The sequence below is a fragment of the Engystomops pustulosus genome, chromosome 8 (assembly GCF_040894005.1).
Source record: "Engystomops pustulosus chromosome 8, aEngPut4.maternal, whole genome shotgun sequence".
Lineage (NCBI taxonomy): Eukaryota > Metazoa > Chordata > Amphibia > Anura > Leptodactylidae > Engystomops > Engystomops pustulosus.
This window is the reverse complement of record NC_092418.1, coordinates 95,453,404-95,472,867: the sequence shown is the minus strand read 5'-3', so window position 1 is coordinate 95,472,867 and position 19,464 is coordinate 95,453,404. Positions and strand designations below refer to the sequence as shown.

General features: G+C 40.4%; 1 protein-coding gene across 1 annotated transcript in view; it reads right to left on the bottom strand.

Moving 5' to 3' along the window:
- GRB14 (growth factor receptor bound protein 14) overlaps positions 1-19,464 on the bottom strand; it is a 58,979-nt gene that overhangs the window by 4,214 nt on the left and 35,301 nt on the right. Inside the window, exons 4-11 of the mRNA XM_072121854.1 lie at positions 17,151-17,225; positions 15,313-15,450; positions 11,043-11,153; positions 9,919-10,014; positions 5,374-5,451; positions 3,622-3,738; positions 3,164-3,233; positions 1,596-1,683 (exon numbers count right to left, since the gene is read on the bottom strand). Of these exons, the coding sequence (XP_071977955.1) occupies positions 1,596-1,683; positions 3,164-3,233; positions 3,622-3,738; positions 5,374-5,451; positions 9,919-10,014; positions 11,043-11,153; positions 15,313-15,450; positions 17,151-17,225 (773 nt within the window). The remainder of the gene's footprint in view (positions 1-1,595; positions 1,684-3,163; positions 3,234-3,621; positions 3,739-5,373; positions 5,452-9,918; positions 10,015-11,042; positions 11,154-15,312; positions 15,451-17,150; positions 17,226-19,464) is intronic.

The window sequence follows — 19,464 nt, the reverse complement described above, 5'->3', positions numbered from 1 at the left end:
GTCCAAGCTGTCAAGTTTGTGTAGTACACCAGCTGGCTTCCACTGCACAAGAGCTGAACTTCAAAACTCCTCTCTGATCCAGAAATGAAAACATTAAGTCAGACACTTTCCTTACAAATCTTACAGTATATTATCCGGCAGCCTGGCTTAACACAAAGAATGTCTATTTCAGGAGAAGTGGTGGAAAAACAAAGAGAAAGAGTTCGGCAAATATCCAGTAAGCTATATTATTTGGAAATACTGTAGGGGATAGTTGCTAAAAACAGTCATACAAAACGTTCAAGAGGATATAGTGATTTTTTTAAACATTTTACCATCTCATACTGATTTATCACAGAGAATATGTAGAAGTGGCTCTTCAGGTCTTCTGGGAAAAGATATGGGGCTAGGCAGCAAACATACTCATCCTTCACTGGCTCCCTGTTAATGTGTTGGTGCTTGTGCCCGGCCAAAGCTTCTGGGGAATCAAAGAACCTGATTCGGCCCTTCTCAAAACATGAGGCGCCACTTGTCAACAGAGAAAGTAATGTCTGTGTTATAAGGATCCCGTGCAGGGTGAGTACTCTGTCTTTTTTTGGCCACTCCTGCCCAAAATCGATTTTTCATCGACAAAAGTCCAACTTTCAACACATAACATAAAGGTTTTCCTTTTGTGGGAGCCTAGTGTATCTGTAAAGTTACTGACAAAAATTAGTGATAGCACAACTGGAGAGAGACAGTTCCAACGATACATGTATCATGCTGCTGGCTTTTTCCTATCCTGAGATATATCTGGTATATTTCACATTAGATTCAGATTCTGCTATTCCTGATGTGGATGGGCAATTCCTGGTTGTGAAATCAGCTCTGGGGAATAAGGCCTAATCAGGACAGCATGTTTGTAATTGGCCAATCTGAAGCATTTAATGAGTCACATGCTTGTGACATCACTGAAGGTCCTTTGCATCAAACTAAGTATCTTCAAATTATGCAGGACAGCATGTTTGTAATTGGCGGACATGAAGCATGTGATGACATCACTACAGGTCCTACAGCCCCTCTCAGCTCTAGCTGTACCATACGGTTTCCCATGGCAACCAGAAAGCATGGCAAAAGGAGATTAGCCTGGGTGGAAAGGTAAAACCTCTGCTAGCAGCTTGACACCTGCAGGTAGCTAATAAAAGCAAATTAGTGAATTGCTTAGTTTTGCTTAGTGCAGAGTTAGGCAAACATTTTTATACTTTAAAGTTGTACTTTAAGCAATTATCTATTGTGTCAATTCTTGTTCAAGATGTGCAAAAGTTCTCCTTTTTGTTAAACCAAAAGTCCTTTGCAATTTCTAATGGCCGTGAAGCAGGAAGTGAAGCAGAAATATACAATCATGTGCTCATAAAGAATTCCCAAAAACAGTGGCCCTACCGACTAATTTATTGACAGTGGAGAAATACCCACCCTAGTTTTACAATATTTTAAATATTGGGTTTATTTTGTATTTGCAGAATCAGCAAATTTGAAATTTTAATCTTGTGGGCAAATCAAATGACTCTTGAAATGCTTTAATGTATGCAAGATGTTTTAATCCATTCACCCTGTACACATAATATACGGTAACTTACCCATTTACAAGTCCTTGCTGATGTATGAGTTTCTGTGCTTCATCTCTTGATGTTCTGTGGTGGAACCAGGGCTGGGACATATGGACAGCTGTAAACATAGCCGGACATAGAAAAATTTGATATCTGTCCTAGTCTATCAGTAACCCATAATAATAGAACATGAGAATATCTGATATGTACAAATCTAATTAATGAAGTTTTCCTTTTTTTTTATGGGGGACGTCCTCCATACTGTTGTGTGAATATAACCTAAGAGTGTGGCTCTAATCCTTGCTCCAGGTCTAGAGACATTAGAGCTACTGCTTTAGTTTCCATGTCTGAGCTCAACATGGGCTAAATATTGGAGATATAAAATCTATCAAAATAAACAAAAAAAAAATTCCAGTTTCTTTCCTTTGTAAGAATTTCTACAAATTCTTAATGAATTAATGAGTTATTCTTCTAATCTTGTATAACCAATTGTAGTGAAACATTTCGCTTTACTTTTAATATTTAACAATAATATATTTAATATTTGATAGCACATTTATCCTTTAGAGAAATAATTTGAAATAAATCAAAAATTTACATAAAGTGAAAAACTATGTGTGACATTGTGACTTCAGTAATTGGATCATGTCATTTGTAGGGGACTTGTGCCTCCAAATGGTAACACCCAGTTGTCAGTTTATTCATAAAATAAAGAAGAATAACAGAACAGTGGCTGGGTTAAAAGATGCTCCAGAATTGCATTGAGAAATAGAAGTATTTACTAAAATGGACATTTCAGGACAACTGCCCAATGGGGGGGGGGGGTGTTCCAATGTAATCCACTTCTTGCTTTTGGCTAACAGGAAGTTGGGTATTGCAGTTTAGCCAATTAGATGCAGAGGTGGGTCATTTCTGCAGACAATGATTGGCATTTCTTGTGTTGTGATTAGAGATGAGCAGACCTGATGGTATTAGGCATTCAGATTCAGCCATCTGACCCAGACATATCCAGACCGGCAGCTAAACAGCCAATCCAGCAAATTCATGCTCCTAGCAACTATCGGCAGCATTGGTTGTTTGGGGACCAATTCGGCAATTTATTCGGGTCAGATGGCCGAATACGAATACCTAACCAGTGACCAGAAGCCATAGCAGCTGTTATGGGGCCCACAGTGTCAGACTGGCACAGAATCTTGGGTATTTCATGTGACTATGCTGTATGTGTGTATTTGTGATGTGTTTTAAATGTATATTCAAATGTGATGTGCATATGCTGTATGTCTGTCTATATGGTGTGTATAAACTGTATGCATATTTTTTAAGGGTTAAGTGGGGCCCCGTTCAGATGTTTACTATGGGGCCCTGCCTCTCCTAGTTACACCACTGAACTCGACCATCGGTTCCGCTCATCTCTAGTTGTGATATCAACAGGAGGTGGAACCTAAGGACTAGTAGTGAATATTGACCCCCCCTTTTTTATCCTATTTGCTGCCCCATGACAATAATTTTTACATGGCTGTATAAACATTTTTATTACCCTTGTAAAGTAACAAGAAATGCAATACAAAACATAGTAGAAGCCATAATTGTAAGCATACCTATGTTCAGTTTAGAATTTTGAGAAGTTGTGGGGAGGCCATGGGCATTGATCCGGCCGCAGCTTTTTCTCTGTATAAAATATAAGACGGTCACTGTTTTATGTACTATAATGGATTTTTGGGAGGATCCTCACTATAGTTTACCATATTCATGCCATCTCTTTTATTATGACAAATATGTCACAATTTGAACGATTTTTGCCGATACAGTTTTTTGTAGTAATGGCGCTACTCTTGTTGATGGGTTGTGGTATTGCAATTGAGCACCATTTCCTTAATTGGAGACAAACTGCTTTACCAAACATTGAGAACCAATTTTTCCAATCTCAACCGACCCATTGAACAACAGCAGGTGGATGGCAAATGGACGGGCATGGTTCATGTGGTTGGTATTGTTGGCAAATGTGTCCTTAAGTAACTTGCAATGATATATAATAGCTATATACTATCATACACACCCTCCATAAGAGTCCTTCTTGAACGGCAATAGACAAGGCTTCTGTGGGATTTTCAATGACTCTGGTTTTATGACCCGAAAAGTCCATTGCCACAAGAGAGTTTTCTGATATGCTTCTCTACAAATGGAGACATTCATGTCATTACAGCAATGCAAAAGAATGAGAATTGCCCAAAATCCAGAATCAAATCCACATAAAACTCTGTGTGTTATGCTTGCGGATATGATTGTGGACTTTTATTCTGGATTGTTTTATATTTTAGCTAAACCTTTAAGAAAATTGGAATCTGCAAAGGAAAATTGACATTCCGAAGGGGAATCCATCAGGGCCTACAAACTAAATAGATCTACCCTAAACACAAGCAGCATTCACATAACAACCCCAATTTATGATTATATACATATTGAGTTACCCAGATATAAATTAGGTAGAGACACCATCCATCCGGTATCCCGCCCTCAGAGGCCTCTTCCTTATTGATGGAGCTCAGGTGACCCCCTATTGAGATTTGTGTTGTAGTACCTGCTGCTTTGTGAGTATGTATCCTTAGTGATGCCATACTACAATTCTATGTGCCCCCAATTTTTACATCCATGATTTTTTTCTCCCATATTCCAACAAAATCCACAAAAAACATTATTACATTATATTATTAAAATATTACAATATGGCAGCAATACATCCACAATATGGACTCACGTAGCATTCAGGTAAGATATATTTAACGGATATTCTTGTCTAATAGTGCTCTGGTACATCATTGTGACAAACAGTAACATTCTAGATTGCCTGAAAAAAAAGCAGCCCAAAACTTGTGGACGCGATGTCCAGCGCTGTTAATTATTCACACCTCGTGCGGTGACATCACACTAGAGGCAAGAATAATTAGCAACCTGGAGCGCTGGACATCACAACCTTTCACTCTGGGTTGCTTTTATAAGTTTTTTCCAGGCAACCGCAGAATGTCAAGGTTAAAAAAGACCAGCAGCCTGATCGAGGTGAAGAGGGGTGTAGGTGAGAATGTGTAGTTTTATTTTACTTTTCGTGAGTGGTAGATTTTTTTTAACAATACTTGTCCACCAGTTGTAAAAAGCTCCATTACTAACTTTTTGTGGCATTACAGGATAGAGAGCAGGGGGGGGGGATGTGAAAGCCACATATTTACTATAATCTTTACCAGAAAACTGGCAGAGATGATAGCCTAAATCTCCACCAAGTTAGGATACTACATGCCGGATATACTAAGGGGCCGGGGTCTCTAAGCATATCCTACGTGTAGTATGCCCACAGGGGGAAAATTAGGACTGGCATTCAATAAATTTTCTGTCTTAATAAATTTATCGCACAGTGTTTGATGAGATGGGGTAACAATTGGAGCTACAAAGTATTTGGGGGCAGTGCTGCAAATATCTCAAAGTACAGACAAATCACTCAGCCCCTGTAAACAATGAGGGCTTCATAAGGAAGATTCATCACCCCTTAAAGGATACCTGTCAGGGAAATTGGCAATCTGTGTACTACACCCAGGCTTCACTGAGTATGCGTTGTTGGTATCTCTCATCGGATCCATCTCAGAGCAATTATAAAGGTTTATTTCTTATTATTTTAGATGGACTACTTAAGGGGCAATTTGGCACATAAACCTAAGTAGACCATAGGGACCTGTTAAATGTCCCAAATCACCCAATGTGGGATCATCATTCAATAATTACATAATGATCTTGCATGAAAGTTATCCTCTATAGTACATACCATCGCTGACAAGTTGAATCCATTCACATCATTGTTTTGGTGAGGTCTGAGGTAATTTTGGTAAAATTGTTTACCGTGCTGAAAAAAAAACATAGAGACATCATTAGAAGTTATGAACCCTCTACAGTGGGTAAAGAAAGAATTCAGACCCCTTTAAATTTTTCACTCTTATTTTGCTCAATAATGTACACTCTGCACCCCATCCCCATTGACAGAAAAAAACTGAAATGTTGATATTTTGCTAATTTATTAAACAAGAAAAACTGAAATATCACATGGTCAAAAGTATTAAGACCCTTTGCTCAGTGCTGAGTAGAAGCAGCTTTAGAGTTAATACAGCCATGAGTTTGGAAATGATGCAACAAGTTTTTCACACCTGATTTTATGGATTCTCTGCCCTTCTTTATTTCAGATCCTCTCCAGTTCCCTCATGTTGGATGGTAAATGTTGGTGGAAGCCATTTTCAAGTCTCTCCAGAGATGCCCAATTGGGTTTAGGTCTGGGCTCGGCTGGAGCAGTCAAGAATGGTCACAGAGTTGTTCTGAAGCTGTGGGTTACAGATTTTGGCTGTGAGCTCAGGGTCAAGGTCTTATTAAGTGAACCTTCGGCCCAGTCTGAGGTCCCAGAACACTCTCAACAAGGTTATAATCCCGGATATCCCTGTACCTGGCCACATTCATCTTTCCTTAAATTGTAAGCTGTCATCCTGTCCCTGCAGCTGAAACATACTCCCATAGGATGATGCTGCTACCACCATGTTTAACTGTTGGGAATGTTATTTGCAGGTGATGAGCAGTGCCTGGTTTACTTGACACATATCACTTAGAATTAACACAAAAAAGTACAATCTTCGTCTCATAAGACCTGAAAATCTTAATTCTCATAGTTTGAGAATTTTTCGTGGCTCAGATTCTGCCATAAAGCCCAAACTGGTGGAGGCTACAGTGATAATTGACTTTGTGGAACTATCTCCCATCTTCCTATCTCTGGAGCTCAGCCACAGTGATCTTGTGGTTCTTCTTTACCTCACTCACCAAGGCTCTTCTCCCACGATTGCTTATTTTGGCTGAATAGCCAGGTTGAGGAAGAGTTGTGATCATCCCAAACTTCTTCCATTTAGGGATTTTGGAGGCCACTGTCTTAGGAACCTTGAGCACTGAAGAAATTCTTTTGAAGCCTTGACCAGATCTGTGCCTTACCACAATTCTGTCTCTAAACTCCTTGGGCAGTTCGTAAGACCTTATGTGCTCTGCCATACACTGAGAGCTGTTAAGTCTTATAAAGACTGGTGTTTTCCTTTCCTAATCAAGTCCAATGAGTTTAATTAAACACAGCTGGACCCCAACGTTGGAGTAGAACCATCTCAAGGAGGATCTAATGGAAATGGACAGCATGTGAGGTAAGCAAAGGATCTGGATACTTATGGTCACGTTATATTTCAGTTTTTCTTGTTTAAAAATGAGCAAAAATGTCTAATGTTGGGATACAGAATGTACATTTACAAGCAAAAAAATTACTTTTTTGATCTTACTAATTGGCTGCAATGAAACAAAAAGTGAAACATTTAAAGGGGTCTGAATACTTTCTGTACCCACTGTATACTGTACAGTGTATTGAACAAGTGCATATTTTAAGAGTCTACATAAACTAACATTTAACACAAAGTAAATTCACAAAAAAAATTGTCCAAACAGCAAAGTTTGGGTCTGTACCGAACTGTGCAGTTTCGGGCCAAAACCCAGACTCGAACTTCAGTCAGTTTTCGTTTGGGTTTGGCTCAACACCCTCCCAATAACACCCGTGAACAGTGCTGGTACCAGTCGCAGGTGATATCTCTTTAAATGCTCCTGGCAATGGGCATTTTAAAATAATGTGGCGCAGGGGGCTGCCAGTATGGGGAGGATCCTTGATGACTTCACAGGGAGCAATGATCCTCCCCAAAATGGCGGCACCCTGCGCCACAGGCATGATAGTGCTGGCGCAGATGCACCACGTTAGTTTACATGCCCCCTTAGCATTTATGGTAGTTTAAAAGCAGGACATTTCAAGCCATACTTTGTATGGTTTAAGGTGTTTGATACATTTATTTTCCATAAACTGTATTTCATTTATTCCCTTTTTTAATTCAGATTTATTTTCCAATAATCTACTAGTTTACTTATTGTGCCTGCAACTGCAGGAGCTTCCGATCTGTAATTTTTTCCCAAAACACTTCAATTATTCATTTTTGATGTTTCTGATCTTGTAAAGGACAGTACTCGATGTTATTATTGTTCTTTGATTCTTTGATTTTCAAAACAAGTTGTTTTAAAAGAAATCCTTAATTTTTTTGTTAAATACAATATCCTCTGATTAGGGCTTCATGGGCTTGTCATAGGCATTGTTCTACTACCAATCTGTTATCAGTCATTTCCAAAAATTCTTTGATTTTATCTGTTAACCATTTATCTTTGTAACTTTACAAAAATATTTGGATTTAGTCCCCTTGCTTTTCTTTCTTATTTTTTTTATCATTTTTATTTGTCATACAAATTGGGGAGTAGTCTAACTATGATTTTGTCCCCATTGAAGTGGATCTTGTGATGACCTTACCCAAAAGAAGGCCTTTCATAGGTCTTTGAAGACCTGACTTAAATGCTCTGATCATAGCAAACAAAAAAGGAGAGCACACTTTCCCCCTCTCATCCTCGTGTCTGACTGTCAGACAAGCTCCTCCCTCTAATCTATGTATAATAAGACAAAAATAATATTAAAGGAAACCTACCACCACGGCTCAACCTAACAATGCATCTTCAGCGCGCAGCTCCTGTTAGCTGTATGCACTCTTCTGCGAAGCCGGGTTCTGCGCATGAGCAGTAGCTAGGTCTTTGGAGCTGAGACGCGCAGCTGGCGGCCTGCTCTCTGCGCATGCACAGAACCCAGCCTCGCAGACGTGTGCGGGCAGCTCCTCGTAGCTGAAGATGCATTGGTAGGTGGAACGCAAGAGGCTACTGGAGTGTGGAGTAGCTGCGTCAGGTACTCCACGCCCCAGTAACCTCTTTAGGAAATTTGCATATTAAGGAAATTAAAATGTGTAAAATTTCTGGGCCACGACCAATTAGCCCTAAAAAGGACTATACTACTCTACATTAAAGGAACCTGCCACCGGATCTACCTTAATAAGTAGATCCGCGGTGGTAGGTTTCCTTTAAGCACCACCTTTGGCTAAGCCACACCCACTTAATAACCACCAGTTAAAACTAAGATAGAAGAGTAGGAAACTAATCTCACAGGTTTTTAGACACATTTTCGAGTTTGGGATCCTAAATACTGAAAGATGGTAATGACATGTTTTAGGACTACATGGTACATTTTGGGTTCCTTTAAATCTGTCCCATGCCATAGAGTCATCAGGATAAAACTTTCAACATTATTGCTTAAAATATCAAACGTACGTACTTGAGAAATCCCTTTGAAGCATAAATAACACAATGACATCCTCCTGTATGCTTTTTGTATGTATATATTTTATCCTTCATGCGCTACGGTTAAAAATTAAAAGAATGTCATTCAACTGACTGTGGGGTCTGACAAATGGAATTCCAGAGGAGGCAGCACTGTGCCAAGTACAACTATGTCAGGAGTTGAAAAACTATTTAAATGGCATCAATCCCACAGATGAGGTCAAGATAACAAAGAGTCTTGTCTAAAATTCCAGAGTCGAAGGGCAACAGGATCTAGAATTGTGGATGGTTAGTCTAATTTGTTAATAAAAGCCCAAGTGAGTCCCTTATGCCAGGATTTCGACATGGTGGGTAAGAGCAGTCTGGCTTTATAAAGGAGCTGATTGTGAGATGATGTCTGGAAAAGAGACGACTACAAGGGGACAAAAGACGAGGGGGCACTGTCTCCGTCTGGAGAAATCAAGGTTCAATCACCAGAAGCGACAGGGCTTTTTTATTATGAGAACTATCAATCTGTGGAATAGCCTGCCTCAGGCGTTGGTCACAGCAGGGACAGCAGAGAGCTTCAAGAAGAGTCTAGCTGCCTTTTTACACCTAAATAACATTGAAGGTTATGTTATATAGAATTGTTTCCCCTAAACCCCTTCCTCATCCAATCTCTTCCTTGGTTGAACTTGAAGGGCATGTGTCTTTTTTCAACCGTATTAACTATGATACTATGAACTATGATAATACCTAGTCTAAATAATCTGTGTTCTCCTTAATAGTCTGATCAGTTCTTTCAGGCTCCTCTTCATTTCTGTATAATAACCACCAACTTCTCGAACTACTCCAAGAAGGCAAACTTCAATCTTCATAAATGGACAAGCTAAGCAAAGTAGAATGTCTCCTAATTCCAGCACTCAAACATCATGGTACCACCAGCCTTCACTGCTCACCCAATGGTTATTGTACAAAGGCAAATGTACTGCAGTAAAAGTCAGTCCATGTCTCGACAATCACTAACGTCCAGAAGCCAACCCAGCAGGCCATGCCGTCTGAGCTCATCTCTTTGTTTTGCAAACCCTGTAGAACTTGATTGCACATAAAAGAATCCTGTTACCTTGTATAATCTTAGTGCTGTCACCCAGCAGCTTTTGCTCTCCTCGCTCTCCGCGCACAGCAGTTTCATTTCTTTGGCTCCTCCTGTCTTGTTAGGCTAGAAGGCCACAGCACATTTTGATTAATGCATATCTTGCAGGCAAAACCTGTTGAAATAAAAGTCACTAAAATCCTACTATTTAAACAGCCAAAGCAGAAATACACTTTTTCTTTGGATTATAATTCGCTTTTCATACTACCTATTTAAGGAGTCTGGTTATAAGAGAAATGATGTGAGTAAGAGTCTCTATTAATCCACTTGCTCCTTTCAGAAGAATCAGGGTTTATAGGCTCTGTCTATTACTTGAATGTTACAGTACTTGCGAGATCTTTCCAATCAAGATCTGGTATTCTAACATGTCTGAATGTGAAGCTCCAAGTTCAGAGCTCATTGGGTGTTTCCATAAACTAAAAATAGAAATTATATCCATCTAGTCCAAACATATGTGTGGTGTACAATACCAGACCACCATCTTTGTAAGGGAGTGTAAGAGTTGATGTTTGGAGGAAAGAATGTGTATGTAGAACTTAAACGCAACCACTATTAAACACTATTCCAATAAGTGATAAATCTATTACTACTAAGAACCCACTATGGGTGGGATAGAGAAAGCTATCAGCCAAACAAGTGTTCAGCCAACAGCTTTCTAAAATGTTATTTTCTGGACAGGATCACCGATCTCACCAATGAAATGGCAGAATACCACATATGCAGACAGATTTATCTGTAACCTCACTAGAATATGGTTTTAAACCTCTCCAAACCAGATAGTAAAGCTTGGATGAAACCCTTAGAAGAAAAAGAAACAACTGCTGAGCTCTGAACTTGAAGGTTCACATTGTGAAATAATCTAAAATAATATGTCTCAAAAATAAAATTAGCAGCTCAAATTGAGCCTCTTTGGTTTGTGGATAATACATATATAGAAATGCTTTTGGAAGGTGCGTATGTCCTACAGATAGCAACTAATGGACTAAAATGGTAGTAAAGGATATGAGCAGGGAAACACAATGCAAGAAGTCAGGCTGGATTACTCATATTATATAATATATACACTGCTATAAGTGACTTATTATGATATGTACCTTAAGGCAGAATCCATAGTCTGTTGGTGCTCCATACATCCTTCTTGCAGACAGTAATATATATATATTACACTGACTGAAGTCACTGAAAAACTGAAGGTGCCTGGGGTCCTAGACAGAGAAGAAATCTTAGCAATACATATTCATATTTTAAAAAAAGAAATTTAGCTTCTTATTTTCCTTTCTGGATTACTTCAGAGAAAATTCTATGTGTAAAGAAAGGGGTAAAATGTGTGAGCGCTAAGCTACCCACGACCTCTGCCCCTGCCTACTTGCCAGGCCCTGCACTTAAACACAAACAGAAACTGGATGACAGTCCCTACTCTGAGTATATGCCCAGAACAGATGACAAACAAATATAGAGACACAGACACGCACAGGTGTAGTCAGGCAAATTGGGTCAAAACCAAGATGACGGCGAGGTACAGAATTGTCAATAGTCCATAACAAAGACAGGGTCAGAGTACACAGCAATAAGCAGAATAGAGAAAGTAATACTACAAATAGCAAAGAGCAGTATAACCAGCCCTGACTGGAATGAGGAGTGGGTATATATTCTGTTCCCAGACACCCCGCTTTACACTGATATGTTCGACCATTCGTCACTCAAACGACACCTGAAACACACACCCAACTAACCTGGTCATGAATAATACTAGAGAGCTGTACTTGCAACAGATCTGACACTATAGGTCCCAATGGTAATGAGGTAGTGGTAGGTGCATCTAATGTATGCAAGGATAGCACTTTTTGGGGCTAATCCTTTACTTCACTATATCTTTTATTATCTTTAATCAGGGAAAATGCTAATTTTCTAAAGAGGCTACTGGCTACTCCACGCCCCAGGAGCCTCTTTGATCCTCCTACTTCAGCGCCCAGCTACTAGGAGCTGTGTGCACCCATCAGTGAATCCAGAGTTCTGCGCATGGGTAGAACACAGGCCGGTGGCTGCACATTCTCCACTCTGAAGTCTGGGCTACTGCAGATGCGCAGAACTCCGGTTTCACGGACGAGTGCACCCAGCTCTTCGTAGCTGCACGCTGAAGCTATCTAGTAGGAAGACCAAAGAGGCTACTGGGGCATGGAGTAGCCGGGCAGCATAGGCTCAGTGTAGCCTACTCCATGCCCCAGCAGCTTCTTTAGAAAATTTGCATATTCCCCAATTAAAGATAATAAAAGATATAGTGAAGTAAAGGATTAGCCCTAAAAAGGACTATCCTTACATACATTAGAAGCACCTACCACCGATCTACCTTAATTGGTAGGTCCGTGGTGGTAGATTTCCTTTAAGGAATTTTTTACTTTACTTTTTACAAGAAAAAAAACTTATTTTAAAACCACACAAAGATTTATTATTAGGTGCAGCACAAAATGTGTTGAACTTTTCAAACAGAAAAATTACATTTTTAACTTTCTTACAGTTTTAACATTTTTTAACTGCTCCCCCTTAAAAGTTGCAAAATAATCAGTGTCTTTTTAATGAAACAAATAGACACATTTCCGAATTCCCTGATGTCTAACCCATTCCTTACTGTATTTTCACATACACATAGCCCTAGGTGGACACACAGAAGCTATGTGATAATATCCAGAATTTACCAAGTATTTATTCATATCTGTGTGTAAGTCAATAAATGGATTATTCGTTGAAATAACAGAGTTTTCGTGAATGCACCAGTGTGACTTTCCATCAGTCCTGGAAGAAACAATGCTGGCTGACTCCTGCATAACCCCGACTCCATGGATTATTAAACAGGCAATAAGCATTGTTTTCTGCCAAGTTTGGCTGGTAATAGGGCAAAACATCCCTCGCAATATTATGTATTCATGTTAAAGTTTTACTTAGTAAAGTTTGTGGTCATGTTTTACTCAACTTTTACCCTCCCAGACAGAGATAACAAACAAGAGATCAGTATGTGGCTTCTATTCCGTGTAGCATCTGGAAGCTGCCCGTAGTAATACAAGTCAAAATGTGTTATATTTCAAGTAACTACCTTAAACATGTAAAAAAAAAAAAAATTAGATACATGTGGGATGGACTTTGCTAATTAGATAAAGGGGTTGTCAGGGATTAAAAAAATTATGTAGCTATATATGGCTGGGGGGGGCATTAAAACAATAAACATCTTACAATTACCTCCTCTGGGGCTCCAATTAACCTGGGGTGGTGCACTTCACTGTTTAAGAACACCAGCAGGGTCATCCAGGGGCATAACTACAGTAGCAGCAGTCATAGCAGCTGCTCTGAGGCCCGCAGTGTCAGAAGGCCCAGCATCCAACCTGACACATTGAAGGATGGAGGATGTGCACCAATATATACAAATAATACTGCACATTGTACATCATAATGGGGCACATTTACTTACCCGGTCCTGTCGCCATCCCCATACCGGATGGTTCGACGAAGATGAAGTCAGGCACGCTTAACCAACATCGTGCGCCCCAAGATCCTGCATGTGTCGCTTCCCCGCTGAGGTCCACCGGAGTTCACCTTCTTCCTCCCGATGTATGTGAATGCAGATCTTGCAACACAATTTGCGATGGTAAATCCTGCGCGTTGTCCGAATCCGTCGGATCGTCCGCTGGCCGTCCCCTGATTTTTGTCGCGTAAAAGCCGATGCACCAAAATCCGAACGCGTGTGCCAAAGACCCCTGTTAAATGCGTGCAACACGGAAATCCCTGGGAAACCCGCCGAAAATGCAGTCCGCGGACCCTTAGTAAATGAGCCCCATTGTGTACATAAAAGTGCACATTTTCTGCTGTGTACAGCATGAATCGGCAGTTCAGATAAGAAATGTTGGGGCAGAGGAAGGGGACAGCAGGAGGACAGAACTAGGGATCTCTCATTCCTGCCATGTACTACCCCCATGTGGTCAACAGATACTGGGACTGGTCTGTGTAAGTGTATAACTGCATATATCAGTGCATAAATGTGTGTGCATGAGTCTATAAATGTGTGAGTATACAAATATGCATATTTTCTGAGGGTGCAGGGATGCCCCATTCAGAAGCCTACTACGGGGCCCTGTCTCTCCTAATTATGCCACTGGTTTCATCCCGACCACAGGCCTATTAAACACTGAAACTAATGCTGTAGCAGGCGGGTAAACAAACAGAGACCCAGGAATGACTTACAGCACCAAAGGTGAACTTGAGCTCCAGAGGAGGTAAGTATAAGATCTTTAAATAGCACCTCCCCCAAGACATGAATAGCTTTATTTTTTCAAATATGGGGAAAACTCTTTAATGCAACAATAACAATCAAGACCCTGCTATGTACTGCTGAGTGATAAAAACTCAGAAACAGTCTTCAGAAGGTTACAGCTCCTTTTTTGGGAGGAGTCTTTCTTTAGGCTTTTAAAAGCTGATTTGCATGCTTTTTTCCTATGCAGCACTGCGTAAAACAAATCTCCATATGCTAATAAGGTAGTTGAATCAATGATCCCTTAACTTATAGGAGTTGTACAAGTGGTAAAAAAAATAAAAAATAACTAATACTTACCTCTATCTTTGTCCCCAGCCCACCATGGCGCATCCCAATCATCTTTGTCCTCCATTGGTATAGAGAGGCTCATTGGGGATGTCACATAGACACTGTGCTCCTGCTATTACCTTCTAGAGTCCACAGGGTGTATGATGCACGCTATAGATGTAACCTCCATGCTGAGCCTCTGTATACCAACAAAGACTGATGTTAATAGGTGGTGTTCAAAATACCTGGAAAACACCTCTAAGTTTGGCCACTGGTTGGATTGATAAGCCTTGTTCTGTTAATGTCTTGTAAGCACAAAACATAATTGTCCTTCAAGACGATTTACAATACAACCATCATCACAGCCACAGCCTTAAAGGGAACCTACCATGAGGATTCCATCATCAGAAGTAGATTTGATGGTTTATTCCTCTGCAGTTAATCTGCATATTGGTAAATTTTTTTAATAAATTAGGTTAGGTTCCAGGATTATTAAATTACAGATTAGGGCAGAGGCAGAAGGCAGAATCTACCATCAGATCTACTTCTGATAGTAGATTCCTCATGGTAGGTTTTCTTTTTACATGTATAGGATTAGAAACACATGATTGCTTTCTTTCGCTAACAGCACCTCACCGCTCCACAGGTTCTATGTGGTATTGCAGATCATTTCTATTCATGTAGCTAGAACTGAGCTGGAAGAAGGTAGCCATTGTCTATTATCTTAGACAACTCATTGAACATTTTTTAGGATAAATATTTTTAGTTTGGATTTTCGGTGTCAGGGTCCGCTTTACCTTGGATGTGCCTTTAGTGGAGAAGTATAGTCCAGACCGTCGTAGCACAAAAAACTGTTTCTTCCATGACTTCTTCCCTTTCTCCGACATGTACAGGTAGGTGTGGACCTCAGGGTATGTGGTTGTACTAAGAAGCATCTAGATAGAGAACAAGAAAGAAACTGGGTAGATCTTGTCATAATATCCACATCTATACAAGCTCCATGCAAGGAAAATTAGGGACATCATCCTGTACCATTAAATATAATAGAGAGAACAGATGTACTAATCAAGTGATGGATATTATAGACACAGATTAAAGATATAGATGGTAGTTGACTGATTATAGTCACACAGTGTCACATAATAACATCATTTACAAGGGCGACTTTCACTGTTGGCAGCCCATTAAGGTTTATGTTCGGTGAGCTGATCCAAACCCAACCTGAAAGTTTGGTTTGAGAACAGGTACCCAAACTCAAACGCTTATCCCTGTCAATAACAAATGGCACATACTGTGAGGGCAGCATTTAAAAGGAACCTGTCACAGCATTTTTCAAAACTACAGCTAGTGACAAATTCCCATAGAGCCCTTTTAAAGGGGGTTTCCCACAAACAGAGCTTAGGTCCTATCCACATATTGGTGATTTTGACATTATATTATTGTACTTTCACTTGAATAATATATATTGTCTTGTACATGTCTTGTATATAGTGTATTTTTATTATATTCTATGATGTGTCACTCATCGTAACACTATCCATTCAGTGATGAGCGGACCCAAACCACAATATTCATGCAGAAGTTCAGTTTTGGCTCAAACGCCATTAATACCCTCAATTGGTACTGGCACTAGAGATGAGCGAGCACTAAAATGCAGGTGTGCGTGCGTATCTCCCGATCGGTTTAAAAACAGTGAACACAGGAGCATTTAAGTGCAGAACACATGGAAAGAACAATATTCTTCACATTCCAGATGTTCCGAACATCTCCGAACCTAGCGGGAGACACGCGCGAACACCTGGAAAGTGAAGAATAGTGTTATTTCAATGTGTTCTTACAAGTAAAACATCTGCAAACATGTGTAATATTTTTTTTTTACAATAAAAATACTTTTATTCAATTTATTTTATTAATTTACTGCTCAATCTCGAGCCGGCGAGATACTCGTCCGAGTAACGAGCCGGTCCTAGTATGCTAATACTCGACCGAGCAGCATACTCGGACGAGTATACTCGCTCATCTCTAACTGGCACCAATCACAGATGTTAACTCTTGCAATGCCGCCACTTACTTTAGGATCAGTGTGGATGCAATCCTCTGGAAAATGGTGGTGACAATCAGAGGGTAAGACCTATGATTGGTGCCACCACCGTTTGCGGGTGTTACCAATGGATGTGACCAAGACCCAAATCTTGACCAAACTTTCAGGGTCAGCCAAACCCAAACTTGAAAAGGTACACTCATTTCTAATTGTTGCATTTCAAAAAACCCTTAAGTGGTTAAAGTGTCATACAGTATAAGCCACCGATAAATAGTTGGCACATTTTGCACCTTGAAATCTTATGAGTTCTTAGATTTACTTTGTTTGGAGTTGTGTATTTGAAGACCCCTGATTAAAAGTCTTTTTGGATGAGAAAAGTTGAATGAACCCAAAAGAGAACCAGAGTATCCTACATCAAGTGACCACAGCAGTCACTTGACAAGGACAGTTCACTCATGGACTATTAGATGTTATCGATGAAACATTCTAAATCAAGATGTACTGGTCCATTATTGGAAGAGGATGGGTCCACCTCAGCATCGTCACCTCTGGTGGGACTAATCTGATACTGGCTCCTGGGAGAAGATTACTCACCTTTAATGTATCCAAAGACTTGGATGTGCCATTAACTTCATTGGAATAAGACAGCATTAAATCTGGAAAATAGTCCTATCAACATGAAATCATTAAATACAAATACAGCAATGCCTCAATAAGTATAAAGTCACACATACAGTGCATCGAGATGTATATACACTCAGATCTCTAGATTTTGCAGTAGTGATATTTTTTGATGTTTTGCCTTCTCAGTTCTTGTCCTCACATAACCTTCCCTCCTTCCTCTGGAATAATTGTATCTGCCAGTACTTGGAGGTGCTAGTAGTTGCCCATCAAGCTTTTTTACAAATCCGGTCACCTTTGCGGTATATAAAAAAAAAAATTAAAAAATCTACAATTTTTACGAAAAAAAGAGCAGATGTAACAAACGTATCATGATCTCTGCAAGTCTATCACATGTGAATGTAATAAGGAGGTAAGTGATACAGAAAATATCAGGACATATGTATATTCCTATAGCAGAAAATTAAGTTCTTTTTTCAAAAATACTAGACGTGATGTCCATTACATTGTGGTGAGTAAATCACTGTTCTGGTCCATAAACCTTAAATGATATAGAAGGAGGTGACCAGGAATCAATAGAGCGAGGCTATAAAACTGGACAAATGGAGACATTCACAGAGTGGTATACGGCTACAGCAATGACATTGACACTGCACTGGTCACACTAAAACTGCGAAGGATCTTGTCCTGTACTTGAAATGAAGTTTTATAGAGTTTTCTGCAGTTGAAAGCTAAATCTTTGAATGCTCATCCACACCGGTAACACCAGATTTACTCTAGGACGTCACCAGGGGCTAGATCAGAGGAAAAATGGGGACATATATGCTTTGCCGGCAGCATTTAAAGGGTAACACATATGCCCAGGTGTTAACTAAATCTTTGAAGCTATTTTGTTTAATTTCAAGAATGAATAGAGCAGGTAATAACAGAAATTATTGTAATATACTTTATGAAGTAAAGCAGCTTCTCTGTGCCTTTTTTCTGCTGTTTCTCCTGTAGTGAGCAATGTATCTGAAAGCCTTCTCAGCTCTGTTCACCTTCAGGCTAATGATCAATCCTTTAGAAATCTAGATTATATTTGACTTGATGATTCAGCTCTGTAAGGAGATTAGACTTTCCAGAGACTGTCTGTAAGGAGTTAATTCATTAGACACTTTATCAGTTTACTTTATCACTTAGCTGTCAGAACATTGATTTACACAAACTGTTTAAATAGGAACGAAGGAAGGAGGGTAAAGAAGGATACAGGAACAGAGGTATTTAATAAAGTATGTGTCAGGCTTCTGGGGTAGTGAACTGCGGATGATGACACAAGCCGACACCTGGGACCGGAATCTAAGTGGCACCTGGTCTTCACCAGAGCCCACCACAAAGCAGGTTGGTCTTGCTGCGGTGTGGTGCCACAAGGTCGTTCTACAGGCGCGATGGCAGCCTAGGTTGAAGTACAGAATCAGTAGACAGTCTCGTGGTCAGGAACAGGCAAAAGTTCAAGGCAGGCGGCAAGGATACGAGGTCGGGGATGGAGTAGGAGGTCAGGAGTAGAAATGGGAACAGGTCCGGGGTCACAATGGGAAATCAACACCCCGGAAGGAAACACAGTAGGAAGCTTTCTCATAAGCATGAAGCACTAAGATCCTGCAGGGGTGCTGGAAGAAGACGGCTTTTCAAGAATCCCGGAAGTGGCCAGCGCCAATTAGCGGTGCGCTGGCCCTTTAAATCTGCAAGTGCCAGAGCGCGTGCCCTAGAGAGTGGGGGTGCGCGTGCTGGCCATCAGGGACGAGAGCAGGAATGTGGAGAGGTAAGTGAGCCTGGACCGGGTATTGCCATGGAGAGGGGCACGGGTGTGCCTGCGATCCAAGATGTGGATCGCAGGGGCACCCATGACATTATATTACAGAGTGTACTATTATCATCTGCACTATTCTTTTACTCTTTCATACATAGCCTTAAAGGGGCTTAGAGACTTTCTCAGTCTTTCAAGCAGCATAGATTTCAGTTAGAAGATGACCTTTAGTCAATTTGCCAAAAACGTATTGACTAGAGATGAGCGAACATGCTCGTCCGAGCTTGATGCTCGGTCGAGCATTAGCGTACTCGAAACTGCTCGTTGCTCGGACGAATACTTCGCCCGCTCGAGAAAATGGCAGCTCCCGCCGTTTTGCTTTTTGGCGGCCAGAAACAGAGCCAATCACAAGCCAGGAGACTCTGCACTCCACCCAGCATGACGTGGTACCCTTACACGTCGATAGCAGTGGTTGGCTGGCCAGATCAGGTGACCCTGGGATAG